The 22,764-nt window shown below is 37.5% G+C and overlaps 1 protein-coding gene across 2 annotated transcripts in view; it reads right to left on the bottom strand.

Annotated features, from left to right (window-relative positions):
• Positions 1-22,764, bottom strand: part of Bcap29 (B cell receptor associated protein 29) — a 42,608-nt gene that overhangs the window by 12,004 nt on the left and 7,840 nt on the right. For both annotated transcript variants that reach the window (XM_034514193.2, XM_034514194.2), the window contains exons 5-6: positions 20,249-20,384; positions 13,132-13,240 (exon numbers count right to left, since the gene is read on the bottom strand). In XM_034514193.2, coding sequence (XP_034370084.1) covers positions 13,132-13,240; positions 20,249-20,384 — 245 coding nt within the window. The remainder of the gene's footprint in view (positions 1-13,131; positions 13,241-20,248; positions 20,385-22,764) is intronic.

Below are 22,764 nucleotides of genomic sequence, written 5' to 3'. Positions count from 1 at the left end.
CCCAGACAGAGTGATTAAATTAACAGGCTGTCAAGCCAAGTAAGATAAGGTAAGATTCTTCACAGAGCTTTACCAACCTAAGACAGAAATGCATTGCTTTTGATAATGCATATTCCATGATAGGTAAGGAAGGGATTCTTGTCAGAACAACCTAAGAAAAGCTCAGTCTTGTTAATGAAATAAAAAAGGGGAGAGGCAGAGAGCCTTTGGGGCTGCTTGGCAGGAATATGACATTGGCCAAGGACAAGGAAGTAGGCTTCAGGCAGGAATCTGACATCAGGCAAATTACAAAGAAGTAATTTTAGGTAGAAATCTAAATCTTAGGCTAGAAAAAAGAAGTTATTTCAGGCAGGAACCTAAATCTTAGGCTAGAACAAAGAAGTAATCTCAGACAGGAATCTAAATTTTAGGCTAGAACAAGGAAGTAGGCTTCAGACATGAAAATGACCTTGGGCTAGGACAGGGAAATAGGCTCAGATACTTTGGTCATCCTGATTAGCCCTTAGAAACAGTGATCATGAGAGTGTTCACCTAATTGGGTTTAATGCCTTGCTTTTTCTTTGACTATGTGTGTTTATTGTATTGCTTGTTCCTTGACTATTTGCATTTATTGTATTGATAGACCCTCAAGCTAGAACTGACATGCATGCAATCAAAATAGTACAAAAGCATAAAGGAGGAGGGGGAATGGGTTCTAGGGAGGGGAAATGGGGAAAAGGGATGACATCTGTATTGTAAATAAATAAAATATCCAATATAAATAAAAATAATATGATGTATTACTCTATAATTATCTGATAAAAATTTTGGTCTTCAAAAGATAAGCACAACTCTATTTTCAATAAAAAAAAAGTAGAAGACATTCAGGATAGCTGGAGAAGAAGGCAAGCAGAAATACTTGAAATATTTTGATGGAACTGTACCAGCAAGAAAAATTAAGGTTATCTTTGAGTATCAGAGTCCACAAAGTAAGAAAGTGTTCTAAACGCCAATCCAAAGCAAACAGCCTGATATAACTGAAATCTAGAAGCTAATCAAAAGAGCTTTAAATGGCCCCAAATAGATAATAAATCAACAAAAAGTGTTAAAGTATAACTTAGAGTATGATATAATTTCTCATGAGTTCACACTGACATGAATAAACAAACAGGGAGAACAGACATGCCTACACAATAATTAATAATGTAAGTGGATTCTCTGCTCTCAAGGTGATAGAATACTTAAAATCTCTTGATGTGGTTTGTAAACAGTATTTCCTTCAGAAGATTACAGTATGCTGAGAGGGCAGGAGGAGTGCATTTAGAGTACTGAGACTCAGCAGACACTTTCTCAGTCAGATGATCCAGATCAGCATCAACAGTGATACATTCCATGTACAGTATGTACTATTGAAATAATGTAAGGGCCAGCTAGATGGCTCATTGGGTAAAGCTATTGCTGCCAAGCTTGACAACTGAGTGGAAGGAGACAATTCACTTTTCAAAGTTTTCCTCTGATCTCCGCACATATTTCAGAGCATAGAGAAGTGCACATGCATGCATGCATGTGTGTGCACACACACACAGAATATATTAACATTTTTTACACTTATTAATTTTGTTTGTGTGTATAATGAGGAGGTCACTTATGTGTGACTACTCACATGTGGAGGTCAGAAGACATCTTGTGGGAATGTGTTCTCTTCTTCTACCATGTGGGTCCTGGGGATTGAACTCAGGTCATCAGGCTTGGCAGCAAGTGTCTTTAACCACTACATTATATACAGGAGTGCCTAAAAGTCACTAGGCTATAAGTACTAAGTAACTGAGAACTTATCATAATGTCCTAAATTTCTTTAATGAAATGAACTATTGGGGGGGAGCATCAAGACAAGGTTTCTTTGTGTAGTCTTGGCTGTCCTGGAACTTCCTCTGTAGATTAGGGCTAGCCTTGAACTCACAGAGATTCATCTGCCTCTGTTTCCCAAGTGCTGGGGTTAAAAGCATGTGCCACTATTTCCCAGCCTGAAATAAATTAATTTTTAAATAAAAAATTTGTGTCATGTTTTCTGAAGTTTTGAATGATATTACAAATGAAGAAGAGGGTTATCTATTTTATGTACTCCAAGGCATAGATTATTCAAACAATAGACTCAAGAAATTCCCCCAGGATTCTCCTTAGAGAAGCAAGAGCTGAAGGCAGTCCTGTGGGGAGGGGTGGTGGCAGGCTGCCAGAGGAGCAATTTACTTGAGATTGAACTTATCTCCAGGATAAACATTTATACTTTGCCAGCTGGCTGGAAGCTATGTGGAGATGCTGACACCTGGGATGGGGTGATATAAAAGACACCTCAGAGCTGGGGCAGCTGGAATAACCACTCATTCCCATCCCTCCAGTTAAAACAACTTTACTGACCCCTTGACAACGACCCCCAGGATCACACCTTTCCTTGGGACTCACTCCTGCTAGAGTTCTGCTTGTTTCCTACCTTCTAAGATTGGTCTTCTAAGCCTCTAATAAACTCCTTTAAAACACAAGTTATTGGAGAGATGGCTCAGTGATTAAGAGTACTGCCTCCTGCTGGGCAATGGTGGCACACGCCTTTAATCCCAGCACTTGGGAGGCAGAGGCAGGTGGATTTCTGAGTTCGAGGCCAGCCTGGTCTACACAGTGAATCCAGGACAGCCAGGACTACACAGAGAAACCCTGTCTCAAACACACACACACACACACACACACACACACACAAGAGTACTGCCTCCTCATCCAGAAGCCCCTGGTTCAATTTTTAGCAGCCAAATGACAGCTCACAACCATCTGTTACTTTGGTTCCAGGGATCTGATACCCTAACCTGGCCTCTGGGGCCATTAGGCATACTTGTAGTGCATAGCTATTCATGCAGATATAACACCTACACACATCAAACACACAAACAAAGACAGAAACAAACTCAGTAATTTCTCTGGAGTGCATGCTTAGTAACTGGGCAGGAATGGAAGATATGGAAGGAAGGCACTACTCTATCATGTTTAAAGGGAGAGACTTCAGGAGAAGCTTCCTAGAAGTAGCAACTTTAGGGCAAAAGGATGAACATAAAGTAGTGTATGCTTGCACTTACGAGAGTAAAGGATCAGGGTTCTAGGCAGGTAGACGTGCAAAACTAAGCAAAGGGGAAAACTGATGAGATGCCACTGTTGTAAGCACAAGCTATGATAACAAAGGAGTGTCAAACTTAAAGCTGGTAAGACTGGAGATGCTGGTTGTCAGATCACTGCACACCACACTGTACACCTTGAACTGCCACGTCTGGGACAAGGGAGCCAACAGAGAGTGCAGACAATAGGGCAGAGGCATAACCATGGTTGAGCAAACAAAATGGCCACTGCCAGCAACAACAAAAATTCCTATTCTTAATAGCAACGTGAGAGGCCTAATAGCAGAGAGATTAAACTGGACATACTTTAGCAAATTGCTTCCTTGGCAAGGAGAGCCAGATGTTTTTGAGATAGAGACAAAGCTACATAAAAAAAAATACACTATAGAGCAAACATTATTCTTTCATGTGAATATTTTAAAAGAAATATTAAATATGTGAATATCAAAAAAATGTTTCTTTGAATGCATCTTAATGTCCTTAATTCTAGGAGGGGAGGGAATGAGTGAGGCCCATAGGAAAAGTGCTTTGAAATTTTGGAGCTGATATGGATTTGTCCATGCTGACACAATTTTTGGTATTCTGAGCCAGGAAATTGATAGACAAATGTTTAAATAAAATAAGCACCACTGTGTGTACTGTATGTGAAAGAAACATCAGTAAATAGTCTTAAATTGCTAAGTAATAAAAGTAATTTTGGGACAGGTGACAGTGATGCACGCCTTTAATCCCAGCACTTGGGAGGCAGAAGCAGGTGGATCTCTGAGTTCAAGGCCAGCCTGGTCTACAGAGTGAGATTGAAGATAGCCAGTGCTACACAGAGAAACCTTGTCTCAAAAACAAACGAACAAACAAACAAATAACAACTTTGGTGTAGTCACTAAGCAAAGAATACCACCTTTCTTGCCAGCTTTATCATTCCTGCTCAGACATAAACCATAGTTTGGTCATGAGGCCTTTCATTTTGCTTTGTGAACACTCTTGAAGCCAGGGAAGCTATTCCTACCTCATTTCTGCTTCTCAAATCCTCTGCATCCTGATAACTAAGGTAAAATGACACCCTTTCCTGTAAAAGCTCCCTTAGTGGTATCAATAAGAACCAATCATCCCCTCTATTGTGCTTCCCTTCTGTCTTACTTTTCTATTGCTTACTATTTCTATAAAACACCATGACCAAGGTTACTTACAAAAGAAGGTATTTAAATGGGCTTACAGGTTCTGAGGGTTAGATTCCACAATGGCAAAGCAAAGGCATGCTGGCTCACATTTCAATCCACAAAGGAAGCAAAGAGAGCACACTGGGGATAGAGTGAATCTTTTAAAACCTTAAAGCCATCCCCCAGTGACACACCTCCTGCAACAAGACCACACCTCCTATTCCTTCCCAAATAATTAATAAACACAATAAATGAATGGTCTTGCTTCTGGTGAAAAGAGCCTCACAAGACTGCTATTTTTTCTTGTAAGCTTCTACTACTAATTAACATTTAAGTTTATATGTGAAAAACTTGGATACATTATAAAGTTAGAAAAAAGAAAATTAAAAACAGTACCAGAAATATACAAATATGCTAGGTGATATGTTCAGATTCATGCTTTAGGTTATACTTGCTATTTGCAAAAGCAAACACTCTTGAGAGCTGAATAGATCTAGTCTCATTTTTATTTTCCTAATAGAATAATAAAAAGACCATGCTGATTAGTTTTTCAAATCAATTCTGCTGTCATGAACTTTTATCATTCCATACCCATGGGTTCAGCAGATGGTCTACATAAGCAGCCACACAGTAATGTGAAGTCAAAAAACTGGCTCATGTCCTCTTCTTCCAATGTTCCACCCAAGAGATTTCAACATTTAAGATTGGAGAGCTAAGAGATGAATCGAACATGCCGGGTCCTGCCCTAATGACTGCTGGAAACATCTTTTTGAAGTCAAGAATATTATTTAATTATCCACCTGCTGAATTTAAGATTTGGAGAAAGGGACGTCACTGTGAAGTTTTCTCTCATAAAAATATATATATTTAAAGGTCAAAAGGACAACAATGAAGTTAATTCCCATAGTCATGCTTACTTAATTGCATACAAATTATTTGGAGCTACATAATAGACATTCTAGTTTAGTCTCTTATGTAATTTTATAGGAGAGAAAACTGTTTTCTGAAAAGATTTACCAACTTGACCAAGATTACCCTGTGCTTCCCCACAGATTTCTAACTTAAACAACTTTTTTAATAGTGAAAATCTACTTTCTAGGTAAAGTTAGAAATTGAGTCAATTGATCAAATATTCCAAGCCAAAATTAGCTGCCTGGCCAGGGTTTTTGAAAAAAAAAATAATAAAAATGCCAACAAAACCGTTAATTTTTCATTGTATGTATGTAAATTACTATAGAAAATAAGTTAAACTAAAAACAGACATCCATTGTACATGCCAAAGGTAATTATTATGTATTAATTATTTGGTGTATTTTTTCCTAGGCATCTTTTTTAATTTTTTAAAATGATCTATTTATTTTTGTTTTATGTGTATTGGTGTTTTGCCTGCATGGATGGCATGTATGTCTTTGTGAGGGTGTTGGAACCTGTGAAAGTGTAGCTACAGACTGTTGTGAGCTGCCATGTGGGCACTGGGAACTGAACCCAGAACCTCGGGAAGAACAATCAGTGCTCCTAATTGCTGAGCCATCTCTCCAACTCTTTCCTAAGTATTTTTTTTCCTAAGTATTTTTAGGCAAGTTGTTGAGTTTAATTTTTCTGTAACTCCCTCTGCAATAAAAATAGGTTTCCATATGGTGATATATTCATTATAAAAACATTTATCATAAAGGTCTTTAATAATCAAGTATACCTAGTTAGGAAGTACAACAAAATAACATCAAAATATTAAGACATTCTTTTGTTTTTCATAGAGGACCCAACATTTTATCTCCATAATTCACTGTGTCCTAGATTGATGCATCAACAAACCTGTCAATCATATGCTTTGCTCCACTCAAAAGAGTAATGTCATTGATCCATTTTTCTGCCAGTTTAAGTTGATCAAAATTTAGAGAACTGTGTTCATTGACCTTGTCCCTTGGAACATTTCTTTATTCAGAATGCAGCTGGTGTTTTTACATTCATGTTTTTCTTCTCTATCAATTTACCTGTTTCCATTCCTGTTATATAATGCCACAATCCTTATTATTCCTACACATGAAGATTTAATATATGTTCCAAAGGACAACATGGCAACAAAACACTTAGAAACTATCAATATAACACATTTATTGATTATTTTTCAGATAGTCTCTCCTAGAGATAAAGTCTACAACACAAAAAGTATTCCTGCCACAATGTCAGAAAAATTTGAATAGTCCTTAAAAATGTCTTGTTAGTTGTTATTTAAATCCAAGTTCTTTTACAAGACATAAATTGGAAATTTTGTTCTTTTTGTGATATTATTCATTATATTTCAATAGCATATATTAATTATGCATAATTATATTTCATTGCAGCTATTATATCTGTGTCTAAGTAATACTTTTTGATAATGTTCATGCCTTTCCTCCTTTTCCTGTATTTCTCCAAATAAAACTATTTCCTATTTAAAAAAAAAAAAAGAATGCAGCTGGCTGTGTCTATTCATGATTTTTTGGGTAGACTTCCTCATGTATCATTTAGAGGAGGAAGTAAAACTATTGTTTTAAGTACATATATTTGCTATACCTATCTGGACTATATGATCTTCATTAAATAGTCTGTTTCTCTTGCTAATACCCTCTGTAATGATGACAAAAGCTTTTCCTTGGTATAGGTAATTTTATTTGCTATTTGGGAACAGTAAAGAACTCACAGAAAAGGAAAATATAACTGAATGGGAATGTAAAGAGGAAACAAACAATAACATATCACTATTATATATTTGTCCTAATAAAGTAATCCTTTTTAAAGACCAGATTTGCCCTGAACTCACAGAGATCCACCTGTCTCTGCTTCCCTAGTGCTGGGATTAGAGGCACATACCACCACTGCTAGGCTCTAAGAAAGTAATCTTATAGAAAGCAAGACTCATTTTATAGCTTGATAATAATATCAATTATCCATATACAGAGATAATATAGAGACGAGTTAATAAGTGTATTACTTGTCTAACTAAAAGGATTAGTCATAGGTTTTAATCACTTTAAAAAGCTAGTATCAAGTGGGTTGGTTAGATAACTAAGTTTGCAAGGCAAGGATTAAGGTAGGTGGACCAGGAATTACAGAGTAGCATTAGTTCCATGAGACCCTGCCTCAAAAAAAAAAAAACCCAAACCAAACAAACAAACAAAAACAAAACAAAACAAAACAAAACAAAAAACCTACCATAAGAAGAAAAAGAAAAGAAAGGATAGTTTAATTCATGATTCATGTCCACAATGATTTTACTACTAGAAGTATCCGGAGATTAGACTTTGAAAATTTAATTTTAGAAAGATACATGGTTTATCTGCAGGAACTGGAAATCCTATAATTTAAGTTTGCATATAAGGCTTACATTATCCTTAAGACTCAGGCAGGAATATAGATGTCTGGCTATACAGAGTAGAAGTGTCCTATGGTTCTGCATTTGGTTTTGATTTTTAGTTTCTATTGAAAAGCACTTAGAAGTTTCAGTCTCTGGTTCCTATGTTAGTATACTTACTACCAGTAAAAAAGGAAATTAAAAAAATACATTTTGAGGTTGTAAAGGCAGTCTATGAAAGGAAATTTTAGGTTTTTTTCAAGGTATGGCAAAGTAATAGAGAAGCATTCACCTAGGAAGATAGTTGAATCAACAGTATTTTTAAAAGGGTTCACAAATATACTGTTCCCTGACTCAAAACTGAAGTCTCTATTACATGCTTCCAAGCATTTAGGTACACATTATCCTCAGTCTCTGTTCTATTTATACATGCTTTATTTAAAAAAGTCATTAAACATTTGCTTTTCCCTTAAGAGGCATATATTTTTCTTTTTGAATCAGGGTCATGCTATATAACCTGGGTGCCTCTAACTCATAATTCTTTTGCTCTTAGCCACTAAAAGTGCTGGGTTTTCAGGTGAGTGCCACCATGCCTGGCTACAGGTATATTTTTAAGAAAAGTGTTAATTATTCCTCATGTTAAATGATTTACAAAGCATGTTTTGAAGAATTCTTTAAAATATGATGATTAAAAAAAAAATAAATAAAGGAAAGGGGAAGGAAGAAGGATTAGGAACTGTGTCTCAATTCTTGTTTGTCTCTGAGACAGTCTCCAGTAGTAGCTCAGGCCAAATGTGATTGTCTGCTGTAGGAAGCATACCTTTGAACTTCTGATCCTGCTGTTTCCATCCCTGTAATGCAGGGATTACAGTATCCACTCTTTCTCCCAGATTCCTTTTTAAGGAGACATGAATTGCTACATAACCTTTGCTCTAAGGTTGGCAGCCCTAATGATTTTAAGTAATGCAAGTTACAAATGTAATCCTGTTTGTTGTTGTTGTTTTGTTTAGTTTTGTTTTAGTTTTTGAGACAGGGTTTCTCTGTCTAACAAACAGCCTTGGCTGGTCTGAAACTAACTTTCTAGACCAGGCTAGTCTTGAACTCACAGAGATCCACCTGCCTCTGCCTCTTTGGTGCTGAGATTAAGGTGTGCACCATGCCCAGACAATTCTGTTCTTAAAGGCATGAGGAACAGGTATTATCATTTGTAGTTAAGTCCTATGTAGTTTCACCATGCCCTAAATGCAGTCAATGTCTGGGTAGTAGATGTCTCCTCTAGCTATAAGAAGAAACACCGAGGAAGATTTAGTTGTAGGAACAACTACTACTAATTACCCTGGAAGGGACTTTAAATTAAATTAATCTTTTGAACAGCAGGTTTTCTACCTCACAGGTTCATTTCTATTATGACTTTTATAAATTCCTTACAGCTTAGGATCTGATTCTTCATAACAAAGCCCCTTCCCAATTACTCAACACATTGGGATATCAGATTAATTGTTAACTGGATTATTAAAGTGAAAGACTAGACTTTGCACCTGACTAGGTAGTCTTGAGTATGAATTAGGTGCTCTGGGATATGTGTGCTCTCTTCTGATCTCGGCGATAATATTAATGTACTGAAACACAGAAATAGCTAACTAGTCAAAATCTGAGCCAGGGATTAAAAATGGGAATATTTACTAATAGAGTGTTCTTTTAAAAATACTTATTTTATTTGTGTGCATGAGTGTATGTACATACGATATATGCAAGCAGAAGCCCGAGCGGGGTAGAAAAGATCACTGGATCCCTTGGAATCAAATTACAGACAATTATGAACCACTATGTTGGTGCTTCTGGCAATCAAACTCTAGTTCTCTGGAAGAGCAACAAGTGCTCTTAACCACTAAGCCGCCTCTCTAGTCCAGAAACAAGTGCTCTTAACTGCTAGAGTGTAAGGCTAAAAGTAAAGAATACTACTTTTCTGTATTGGTGCTAAAATTAGCTTAAATAAACCTTTATATTTATTTAATACTTTATTTTCTCTAACAAACTTTGGAGAAAATACTTAAGGTGGGTCATAGAAGTACAAAAGAAAATTCCTTTAGGAAACATTCCTATAAAATACCAGAATGACTAAAAGATCATTCTGAAAAGTGCTTAAACAATGTCACCTTAATATCCCCAATTTTTAGAAATGTTTAAATGAGCATTTGATGCAGCTGTGTGCCAAGCACTGTACTGTTAAAATCATATAAAACTTTATGAGTTGACTCAGTTTCTTAGTCTTGTCTGTATGAATTTTCCTGGTATAAGTCAAGACAACAGCCAAAAGAACATCTCTGGAAACAGAGCTTTTGAGCTTCTCAAGGTCACTAAGAATGTTATCTAAAAATGTTCTCCACGTTCATAAAATGTTCATAAAATCTGTTCATAAAATGTTACACATCTTGCAGAAACCAAACAGGACACACTCAAACAGGTAAAGTCTGCTTTGACTTCAACACTGACTCCCTTTGAAAGTAGTCAGACAGTCTACATTTCAAACACAGGACCGGTAGATCTTCTTATCAGATTAAAAACACAATGCCAATATTATTAAAGAGTTCATTTTCTCCAAACACCCAAGTTTTCTGTTAAATAAATAAATAAGTACTGGAGCAATACTGAGTTTGATTTTACGTCAGGATTAAGAAGCTAAAGTTTAAAGTATCTCAGAATTACAAGTTGTTTTAAAATTTAATTTCGTATTCTGAGCATGCCCCTCTTGAGGCGTGGGACCCGACTGAGAATATGTCCTTGGCACTCGCGCCTCCCTCAATCCTCATTGTTGTAAAGTGTGAATTGTAAATTTTGAATGGCAAAGAAAGAGGAGACTAAATTGCTTGGAGAGGAATAAGAATATTGCCTATTATCATCATATTTGGAAAACATTACAATTTATTTATTTATTCATCCATTTACTTATTTTGTGTGTGTGTGTGTGTGTGTGTGTGAGAGAGAGAGAGAGAGAGAGAGAGAGAGAGAGAGAGAGACTGCGTCTGTGTCTGTGTGAGAACGTGCAATGCATGCAAGCACAGATGTGGAGGTAAAGAGAACAAGCTGAGGGAGATGGCTCCTGCTTTTTATCACGTGGGTCTTGAGGATGCATCTCAGGTAGCGAGTGGTGGCAGCAAATACTTTTACTGCTGAGTCATCGTGCTAGATCTTCTTGACTTTTTACATTTATTTATGGTGTGTGCATATGGAAGCCAGAGATCAACACTGAGTGCACTGAACCTGGTTGCTCACTGATCACCCAAAGACTAGCTTAGGTTGGCAAGCCCCAAAGATCCTTCTGGTTTTGTTTCCCCAGAGCTCCAACTACAGTTGATTGTCACCATGCTGGCTTTAACATGGCCACTAGGGCTTGAACTTAGGCCTCATCTTTTTTTGTTTGCTTGTTTTCAAGACAGAATCTCACTATGTAGCTCTATCTCTCCTGGAACTCACTATATAAACCAGGCAGCTCTAAAACTCACAGAGATCTGCCTGCCTCTGCCTCAAGTGTGAGACTAAAGGTGTATGTCACTATGCCCAGCTTCAGGTCCTCCTTACCTGACAAGCACTTTATTGACTAAAATCCTTATTATTAATTTTTTTGATAAGTTTAACGCTGGCAAGGCTGGTCTAAACCTCAGTCTGTAGGTAAGGTCCCTTTCTCATCAATGTCCTGAACCATCGTGTCTGCTTTATGAAGTGTTATGGAATGAATACAGGGTTTTGTACATGCTAAGCAAACTGTATGAACTTAGCTAAGGCCCCGGCTTTGTTTTGCTTTTTAAAATGTTATATTACTTACTCACAAAATATGTTACATATAAAAAGATTTTTTAACATTATTTTTACTAATTAAATATACTTTTGAAATACTTCCTTACATTCTTTAAAAGGGTTAATAGCAACATTTTATGAGTCAAAAAAATCACTATTGCAGAAGATAAGGACTACTAAATTAATTTTAACGTAAATGTTAAACTTTCTTAACTATATCTAAATATTTTGGAATTACAGAAAATATAATAGTATTAAGTTAAAACAAGACTTTTGAGTTTGCAGCTATACCAAAGGTCTTGTTTAGAAGGGTACTTTGGATTTTTAACCCACTAATTCTAAGCTATCTTTGTCTGCCACTTTTATTTTATTGCTTAAATTTAAGTAAGAAATTTTAGGAGTTGATGAGCTGTCTCAGTGGTTAAGGAGCACTAGCTGCTCTTTCAGAAAACCTGGGTTCAGTTCCCAGCACCCACATGCAAGCTTACAACTGTCTGTTACTCCAGTTCCAGGGCATTTGATGCCCTCTTCTGGCCTCTGAGGGAACCAGGCACACATGTAGTGCACAGACATACATACAGGAAAAACACCCACATATACTAATAATTAATTAATTAAAAATTAAGAAAAGTAGTGAAGTGACTAAAGAATTTTGCAGCACATGAAATATCCTCATCTGGGCTTTCATATATAGAATTAGCTTTTATCTTTGGAATTTCAATTTAAAATTCAAATGTGCCTTCATGAAATAAATCCTAATAAATAATAAACCAAATAATGTAGATAGATTTTTGACAATAGCAAGTGATATTTCAGAGCACTTCTATTATGCTGAGAGCAATTTAAAGAAAACCTAAACTCACAATGATCTCAAGCAGGTCTTGACTTAGTCACTGAATCCTATTTATCTTCAACCTAAAGTAGTAGACGATTTGAAACTGGAGAGGGCCTATGCATTCATCATCACCATAGCCAACAGTCTTAACCATCAACACCGACAGGTTTCCTTGTGTCTGGCCAACATCAAGCATTATCTGCCTCCACATGCAGAAACATTGTTGGGGGGCAAGCTATACACACTCAACAGGTTGTCAGAATCGACAGTGGATTTGGGGTATCTACTTTACTATAGGAAGAGTATTGGTATACTAAGAACAACTGGAACTTACTGTAGCGCAGTAACAGTTGCCTTTGTGGACTTAGATTTAGGATGCCCCGATTTGAACCTACAGTGCAATTTCTCAACTGATATCCCAGACTGATGCTCACTTTCTGTCTTTCTCAAAATTTTTTTTTAAAGTTTAGTGTGTTGGAAATATTAGGGCTTAAGATAAACAATGTATTAGTCTATCAAGGCTGTCTCCTTGTGATTACTTTTATCAAAGAAGTAATACATGATGACTGAAAAAAATGTGACTCATTTTACAAAAATATGTTTATAGGAAAGTTTTCAAGCCCATAGCTCTTTTGCTGAGGCAAGAACATTTGTATTTACAACACAAATCTGAAACACCTACATGTTTTTCTGCATAACAGAACATGTTTCTCTTGGCACAAAGTTTCAATTTCATATTTGAATAGAGATCTATAAATAAGTCATCCTCAGTGCTTGGCCAGAGGGCATTTAGTTCTGTTTAAAGTAAACCAATGAGGCATATGTGACAGCATAAAATATCTGACAGTCCTTCCCCTTTATACATGCATGCAGAATTACCATCGGAAGCCTTCTTTAGCTCAATTTTCAGTTTTTCCTTGTCTTCTACTAGTTTTTTATTTTCAGTTTCCAAAATGTGTTCTTCAGCATTATCATTATTCTTTAGCACCTATCATAAAAGAATTACAAGAAAAAATAAGCTTAGATTGCAACAGTTGGATATTTTTTGAATAAAATTTAAATTATTGGTCTTTATTAAGTTGTCATTTTAAGTATTTAATACCGTTTATAAAGTACTTTTACTAATAGAAACTTGACAGCTAGCAAACACACAAAATTTTGTGAAGCTGGAGAGATAGCTCAGCTGTTAAAGGGATATATACTTTTTACCGAGGACTTGAGTTTGATTCCCAGCATCCACGTGGGGCAGCTTACAACTCTCTATAGATCTAGCTCCAGAGGAACCCAGTTGACCTCTGTGGGCAACTACATGTACACTCATATAACCACACACATTCACAAGGACACACACAAACATAAAAATATTCCTATAAATGATTATTCTAGCTGGACAGTGGTGGCATGTACCTTTAATCCCAGTACTTGGGCAAAGAGGCAGTAGGATCTCTGTGAGTTTGAGGTCAGCCTGTTCTACAGAGTGAGTTCCAGGACAGCTGGAGCCACATAGAGAAACCCTGTCCCAAACAAAGCAAAGCAAAGCAAAGCAAAGCAAAGCAAAGCAAAGCAAAGCAAAGCAAAGCAAAAGATCTGCTTTTATTATGGATGATGTCTCTGAGATGAAAGTAAGAATTTCTGATTGGGCTATAATTAGAATTATGCTTTTAAATTCAATATGACTGACTTCTTTGGTTAAGGATGATTTTTATGTTTTATGTATAAATCATCATGCTATAACTGTATTGTCTACTGGAAAATATTGTTCGCACATGGAAGTACGTAAAGTATAATGCTGCCAGGATGAGGATGGGTAAATGGGAGATGGCAGGGCGATCTCAGGGGAGGGAAGTTCTGGTTTTCATTAAATAATACTAAATTAATTTTTTAAATATAGTTGATAATTTAAAATGCTCTTTATATTTCAAAATCTAATCTGGATATAACAATGTCTGTAGCTTGTCTTTTCTAAGTAAGAACAATCAATATACAGATCTGAACTTTAAAGTAATTGACAGATAGCATTATAGAATAAAAACTCCTAACTTCTAAGAGGTTCCCAGGACCCAAAAGAGAAGACATTAGCACCAAAAGAGAAGACATTAGTGGAAATATCCAACAAAGGCAAGATAGAACCTGTAGAGACCAGGCATGGCCCCTGGTTTAGGGATGGGGCCACCTACCACCTCAAAAATAATTCAGAATTCCTCCTGTTAAAAGGAAATGCAGAGACAAAGAGTGGAGCAGAGTCTGAAGGAAATACCATCCAGAAATATATATGGATCCTACCTAGGGATCCATCTCATCTGCAGACACCAAACCCAGACACTATTGCAGATGCCAAGAAGTGCTTGCTGACAGAAGCCTGGTATAGCTGTCCCCTGAGAGGCTCTGCCAGAGCCTGACAAATACAGAAGTGAATGTTTGAAGCCAAACATTGGCTGAGCACAGGGACCCCAATGGAGGAGTTGGCAAGGACTGAAGGAGCTGAAGGGGTTTGCAACCTCATAGAAAGAACAAAAATATTAACCAACCAGATCCCACATATTAACCAACCAGAGTACACATAGAGGGATTCATAGCTCCAGCTGCATATGTAGCAGTGGATGGACTTATCTGGCATCAGTGGGAGGGGAGGCCCTTGGTTCTGTGAAAGCTTAATGACCCAGTGTAGGGGAATGCTAGGCTGCTGAGGAGGGGTGGGTAGGTGGGGAAGCACCCTCATAGAGACAGGGGTCGAGGGGAGGAAATATGGACTTTGTGGAGGGGAAACTGGGAAGTGGGATAACATTTGAAATGTAAATAGATAAAATAACCAATTAAAAATATGAAAAAATTTCTAACTTGCATGCCTACATAGAAATCACTGTTACTACAAATTAGAAACAGATTAAAAGAAACACAAAATATCTAAGTTACAAAGAAAGATAAATTATATTTTAAATATATGAGAGCTAGAGGATAGCTCGGTCAGTAAAGTGTTATCACATAGAGTTCGATCCCTAAAACCCACATAAGGAAACAGGCTTGGTAAAGCCTGCTTACATTGGGTAGATAGAGACAGGAGGAATCTGGATACTACTCGGCCAATCAGCCTAGCTTATTCTAGGAGCTCTAGGCCAATCAGAGATCTTGTCTCAAAAAAACAAAGTGAATAGTACCTGAAGAATGAACCTGAGGTTGACCTCTGACCTTTATGCTTATGTGCACACACATGGATTAGTATCCCTCTCCTCAACCCACACACAATAACATAAACAAAAAATAAATTTATGTATTCACAAGCATGGGCCAGTAGACTAAACATAGTGGCAGCAGCTTAGTTCTGATAGCTTCCATGGTTAGGAAAACATGGTGGTTAAAAAACTTCTATGCCAGAGTGATTCATTTTCTATTATTAGTAGGTACTTTATCAGACAAAACTCACAGAATCTAGAGAGCAATGAGTAGATGCAAATGTTTTGGCATGAAAGATATTATAGGAGGTGGAATGACGAGAAAGCTGGGCTATAGTCTTTGTTTGGTAGCTTTCATCTAATGGAAAGGAAAAACAGGTACATAAAAGCCAAAACAAGAACAACACAGCAGTCCGTGTTGCAGTAGGAAAGGCACAGGCAGCTTAGAGGAGGAGTTAAAGCTCCAGTCAACATACTGTCTAAGAAGCTTTGAAGAGATGGAGGACCGAAGCAGTCTGAAGCAGAAAGACCATCAGACCTTTTAGAATAAAAAAAAAATTGCCTCTAAAAAAGCAGAGTGAGATTTTCTCCAAGCCTTTTTTTTAATGTTGCTTACTTCAAGTTCAAAACAATTTTAGCCTAGAAAAGAAGAGTCAGAATAGATTCACAAACATTGAGCTCACTTTGGACGATTACTGCAGTGGGAGTGATTACCAGAATTGGGAAGGAACCACTGAGCTGCAGGAATGTTTACAGTGACTGCTTGAATTACGCTGCCGACTCGGAAAGCTTGATTTGTGGCAGTCTTGTAAATAGGCGTTCATTACTGCACCTGTAAAACTGCTCCAATTTATCCTCCTTAATTCATGCTGGAGAAAGACCAAGAGGTCTGGAGTCTGCAGCTGAACAGCTCCCAGCTCCCAGAGCACAAGTCTTCACTAACCCACCCCTCTCTCTCATCCACCCCAGGAGGCAGCTGAGAGCAAAGGTCACTGAGAAGTAAAGCTTCATGCTGCCATTTTGAAGCAGCTCAGTTAACATTAACTGATGGCAAGGCATGAATGCACACATCGGAGTGAGAAGATGAGGCAGGAGGATTGTGATCTCTCTCTCTCTCTCAGGATGTATTTATTTTTATGTGTATGAGTGTTTGTCTTCATGTATGTCTGTGTACCATGTGTGCTAGTGGCCATGGAGGCAAGAAGAGGGTATCAGATACCCTACAACTAGAGGTCCAGATGTGGGTGCTGGAAATGGAACTCAGGGTCCTATGGAAGAGCAGCAAGTGCTCTTAACCAGGGAGCCAGCACCTCTCCTGGCCAAATATTGTGATTTCAAGGACAATTTGGGCTACTTAAAGAGAATCTGCCTTTAAAAAAAAAAAAAAAACCCAAAAAGTTAACTGTTCTTTCATAATTATCTCATTTCTTTAATTGAATTGTTAGAAGAAAAATGGGCCTTGGGCACCATATAATCATCATTTCATAGGACAGGACAGGAGTTGAGGGGACAAAATAAATATGTGGTTGTAAATGTGGGGGCTACAGCAGTTAGGCTGCATGGCCTCAAACTTCCTGTACTGTTTTTTTTTTTTTTTTTTTTTTTTTAGAATTTATTTATTTATTTTGTGTAAGTACACTGTAGCTGTCTCCAGACACCCATATGAGGGCATCAGATCTCATTATGGATGGTTGTGAGCCACCATGTGGTTGCTGGGATTTGAACTCATGACCTCTGGAAGAGCAGTCAGTGCTCTTAACCACTGAGCCATCTCACCAGCCCTTGTTTTTTTTTAAATTATCCTTTCCCTGTTTTCTCAGCTATAAAATGCAGACAATAAAACATCATGGGATTGTTTAAGAATTAAAAGAGTTAATATCTTACTGTGAGGCACTTAAAGTCACAATTGGCATAGAGTTAACTATTATTCACAGGCACAGAACCTTGAAATTCAAAACCTATGAGCTGACTTGCCCTCGGTCACACTGCTGATTACTGTAGTGCTGAAATTAGCACCCAATTGAAAGTTTCTGAATTTCAGGATTATATATTTTCTGCAGGATAATATTCTTCCTATATGCAATAAAGAGCAGTTTAGCAATTTTATCATTCTTTCAGTAATATTTCAAAGCCCACATGAAAATTTTTTACATTCTTGCCCATGGCTTTTATTGATTACATTCCCTTTAGTTAGACTCTAGAATTGACAGGATTTATCTAGTTTACAAACTTCTCACGTCTATTAGCTTTAGTGTAGTATATATCTGATAATCTAGCCCACTGGTGCCTCTTCTGATGATCTAGGACCACTGACTGAGTCCGATCTATTATACAGAAATCAGGGAATCAGAACAGTATGGAATCAAAGCGGAGAAAAAGACAAATAATGTGAGGTCCAGGAATCAGCAAGCAGATAATAAATTTCCTATCATGAGTGACTGGCTTTGAAAATAATTCAGGATGGTTTCTAAAGTTCTAGTAAAGTGATGCTTTGAAGGACAGGACTAATTTAGTTATGACAGAACTGTGAAAAATATTTTATAAAAAATTATAAAAATATTGTGTGCTCATAGTTTAAGATTAGGAGGGAAACAAGTAAAAGGGGGTGTGCATCGCAACAGTGGTTACAGTGCATTACTCTAAGATGATGGGGCAGTTTCAAAGCACTGGAGATAGATGAAAGCCCTTCTGTGAAGACAGAGCTGAGGCTTCTGAATGTAGTCATCATAAACTAGATGATGATTTTACACTGTGAAATAGATCAAAAGGTCGAGACCTAAGCAAACAACATTAAAGTACAAAATGAAATTGATTGTGGGGTAAAGAAAGCAAAACGTACTTATTTACTAGCTTTTTAATACAGACCACACCTACATCTTGATTTCTAGAGAATAATATTAGAGAAGACATCAACGGATCAATCAATGCCTTTTCAAATCAGAATAAACTCTGGTGAGATGCTCAGTGGGTAAAAGTACTTGCTATGTGAGCCTGGTGACCCGGGCTCAACCCCTAAAACTCATGGCAAGATGGAAGAGGAGAGCCCTCTGATCTCTACGCAGAGACTGTGGCATGCCGCCCTCTCCACATATCATGCATACACCATAGTAATTTTTTAAAAAGAACAAAACAAAGTAAAATGCAAAGTGTTTTTAACACAATGTTTCCATAAACGATGCTAGTAACAACTTGTTCATAAGGAGGCATTTTTTAAAGTTCTGTTTCTATGAAAGGAGGTCTTTCCTTCCCTTTTTTGTTACAATCTACATGAAATAAATGTCATAAAAAGTAAAACAGAAGTTATGAATATGAGGTGATGGGATTTATGAGCTCACAGAACTCTACTGGCCACACAATGGCTGCCTGGCTTCCAACTGATGGCAGGTGGTGTTTGCAGGCAGGTCTTTTTGTAAAGGCTGGGCTTTAAGACTGAGCTCAGAGTTCCCAGTGTCTACTGCTGAATATGGCATTAACTCAACATGAAGACTATATTTCTTCATTTGTAATAGAGAAATAATCTCAGTGCATAATTATAAAAATATTTTCCTAAGGAAAATGTGTTTCATTTGTTAATAGTAACAGAGAATCTTTTTTTCTAAGAAAAACTCATGGAATTATTATGAACTGAAATGCTGAATCTATAAGATCATTATATTTTAAATTCACAATAATTTTCTCTCTCTCTCTCTCTCTCTCTCTCTCTCTCTCTCTCTCTTTCTCTCTCTTTCTCTCTCTGTCTCTCTTTGGTCAATAGGGCAAGCCTCAATATGTGATAGACACACACATTCCCTGGATATCAGAAGATATAAGCAACACAAGGATTGTAAAAAAGATTTTAAAATGATGTAAAATAATCAATGTAATCTCAATAATTTTTATCTACTTCCCATAAAACAAATCATACTTTAACTGAAAAAGAAATGGACACAGAAAATTATAAAGATTTAATTTAGGTTATGAAGTAAAATTAATGGTAATAGAGGAATAGAGGACTTCAGATTTGTAATCCAAGAATGGCTAAAAGATGCCATATTCTGTGTATGACATGGTCACTGTAATCTTCAACTCACAGTAACTGTGGTTACTTACACTGGGCCTGCAACAAGATTGGCCCTTGTCAAGAAACAGTCATAGATGGCCATAGGGCGCTACTCTTCCCAGCTGAACTACTGACTACTGAGAGATTCTGGAAGAGGGGAGTAATTGTCATCAGTTGTGTACCCAGTGGTGAGCTCACTAAGCTACAATGGAGAGTTCCAAATCCAAGATCACAAAAAGCTTCAGTTAAATTCAGTGCAATATAAAAGAATGGATGAAGGTGGAAAGGGGACAAAGGGAATTCAGAGAGTTGGGGTGGGTGAAAAGGGACAAGAGGGGGCAGGGGTAAGAGTCAACAGAATGGACTATATACATGTATGGAATTTTTAAAGAAGAAATTCAATTACAAAAAAAAACTATTAACCCACAGTTCACAGAAACAGGACCACAGGTATTAACTTGTATTGAGGGAAAAGTGTGAAAGCAAGCAACCCTAAAGAACAGTAGTCAGCTGGCAGTGGTGTCACACAATTTTAACCCTAGCACTCAGGAAGCAGATGGGTAGGGAGATCTCTGAGTTCAAGGCCAGCTTCATAGTTTCTTCATTGGTACAGGGGTTTCTCCAAAACACAACAACAAAAATAATCATTCCTTAGATCAATGTTATGGTCTCGGTCACTTTCTCCCGACAAATTATGAAAATGCTATTTTTTGATGCTAAAAAGTACACTTATCGTTTTGAACACTAACCACATTCACACAATTTTTTTATAAAGAAAATTAAATACCAATTTTAGTTTTTCATTCTCTTCCATGAATTTCTTGGCAGCCTTATTGGTATTTTCTGCTTGAATTTTAAGCACTCCTTTGTTTGATATTTCTTTCGCCAGCTGAGTAATAAGTGTAACCAGACGTCTCAACACTCTGAGGAAAAAAAAAACAAATGAAGTTCAGAATAATGCGTAACTAGATTAATCATTGGGAAGTCTGACCTTAACACAAATAGCCATTGTCAAATAATTCCTGTTAGGTCTAAAGAAATGGTGGCAGAGGCGACATTTAATTGGGACATTTCCTTTTTGCTGTCCAAGTCGGTCAGTTAAAACACGCTGGGCTTCACTCCTTTGCATCGTCTGTTAGATGACAAGTAGTAGAATACAGAGCTGGAGAGTTGCCCCTGCCCCTGGCCAGCTGCAGCATTGGGAAAGCTAGCTGAGGCAGTGCTGGAGAGCTTGCCCTGCTGCTCCAAGTGCAGGAGAGCTGGTTGGCTGACCAACTCAGCTACCTCCCAGGTCCAAAACCAAGGGCTTTGAGTTGGCCCATCCCAACATCTACCCAATCTATGAGCTGCTGGAGTGTGTGAAGGGACAGGTCCTGCAGATCCAAAGCTGCAGGACATCTGCAATGGGCATTTGCAATGGACATTTGCAATGGACTTCTGCATGTAAAGGTGAGTGAACCAAAGGGTATACTATGTGACACACTGACACACTAGTTTTCACAACAAGGTATTTTTTATTCTATCTTCTTTTCTTTTGTGTGTGCATAGGGGGCTGGTTGCAAGGGTAGAGGGCATATAGGAGCACACAGATGCAGCAGTATCTCATGGCTTCTTGTACACAATGATATTTCCCTTTGATACGCCATTAGCCTAAAAAGTATTCAAATGAAACTTTAATTAATTTGGTTTTTCGAAACAGGGGTTCTCTGTATATCCCTGGCTGTCCTGGAACTCACTCCCTAGACTGGACAAGCATTAACCTCAGAGATCTGCCTGCCTCTGCCTTCTGAGTGCTGGGATTAAAGGTGTATGCCACCACTGTCTTCTGGATGGTATTGCAAAACCAGCAAGAAAATCTCCATTTTTTTTTTTTTTTTACAATTGCAGTTTAAAGATCATTTTGTTAAGAGGCCACAAATCCAAAAAAAAATGAATATTGACATGTTTACATGTAACCCCCACTCTAAGATATTAAAATTAATCTCTTCAATTATTCTTTCAGCAGCTATTTACTAAGGAACTACTATGTTAAGTATTAGGGCCATAGCCAAAAGTGAACTTAGTTTTTGACTTCAAGTTTAAGTCCTAGTTGGACATATATATTTTTTAAAATTTTTATGTGTTTACTTATTTTTGTTGGTTTCAAGACAGGGTCTAACTATATAGCTCCAGCTGTCCAGGAACTCACTATGTAGAAAAGACTGGCCTCAAACTTACAGAGATCTGCCTGCCTCTGCTTTAATCCCAAGTACTGGGATTAGAGGCATGTGCTACCATGCCTGGCTTCTACTTGGAGATATAAACAGTATTTGATTTCAGTTGTGCATAGAAGTTGAAGTCAGGACTTAAGAGAAGACCTGCATACTTTGGAGGAACGGATGGCCACAGGGCTTCTTTGAGAAAGAGCTAAAAGATAAGTAAAGGTTAAATAAAAAATGGAAGGCCTGGTATGGTCAGCTTAGCCTTTAAACCCAGCACTTGAGAAGCAGAGGTCTCAGATTATCTGTGAGTTCAAGGTCAGCCGGTTTTACATAACAGGTTCCAGGCCAGCAAGAGTTACATAGTGAGACCCTGTCTCAAAAATAAAACACAGGGCTTCAGCTTCCCAAGTCCTTGTCAACCACCTTGCTTTTCAGAAGGTCTTTATCTCTGTGTGCCTGCTGTATTTATGTGTTTCCTCATCCCTAATAATAACTGTTCTTCAAACACCAGAAAACAAACAAACAAAGGTTGGGGGGAGGGAAGAGTGTTCTAGAACAGCTTGTAGGATAACACAAGTGGGAAGTACAGAGATATTTCACAAACAATAACTATTTTTTTTTAAAAGAATGAATAGGGAAGGAGTATGGGAATGAGATGTACGGTATGTACTGCAGAACAGTAGGAGACGGACTAGAAAGTCAGCACCAGATCACCCAAGGCTATCTGCAGCCGGCAGATCTACAAACTGTAACGTTCCCCCCTTATTTTTGAGATTATAATTTAAGTGCATGTCTCCTTTTCCTTTCTTCCCTCCAAATCCTCCCTTATATTTTTGCCAATTCTCCTTCAAATTCAGGCCCTCCTCTTCCTTTTAATTAATTGTTATTGCATCTACATACATATATGTTACAAATATAACCTGTTCAGTCTGTATAATGCCACCTGGATGTATATTTTCAGGGCTGAACATTTGGCACTGGACAACCAATTCGGGCTCTTCCCTTCCAAAGGCCACATCTTCCATTCCAAGCTTTCTTTAGTATAACTAAGATTTGTTACTTGAGTATATCATTTGCATTCTTTTATGAAGATATCAATGAA

The sequence above is a fragment of the Arvicanthis niloticus genome, chromosome 11 (genome assembly GCF_011762505.2).
Source record: "Arvicanthis niloticus isolate mArvNil1 chromosome 11, mArvNil1.pat.X, whole genome shotgun sequence".
NCBI lineage: Eukaryota > Metazoa > Chordata > Mammalia > Rodentia > Muridae > Arvicanthis > Arvicanthis niloticus.
This window is presented reverse-complemented; position numbering and strand designations above follow the sequence as displayed.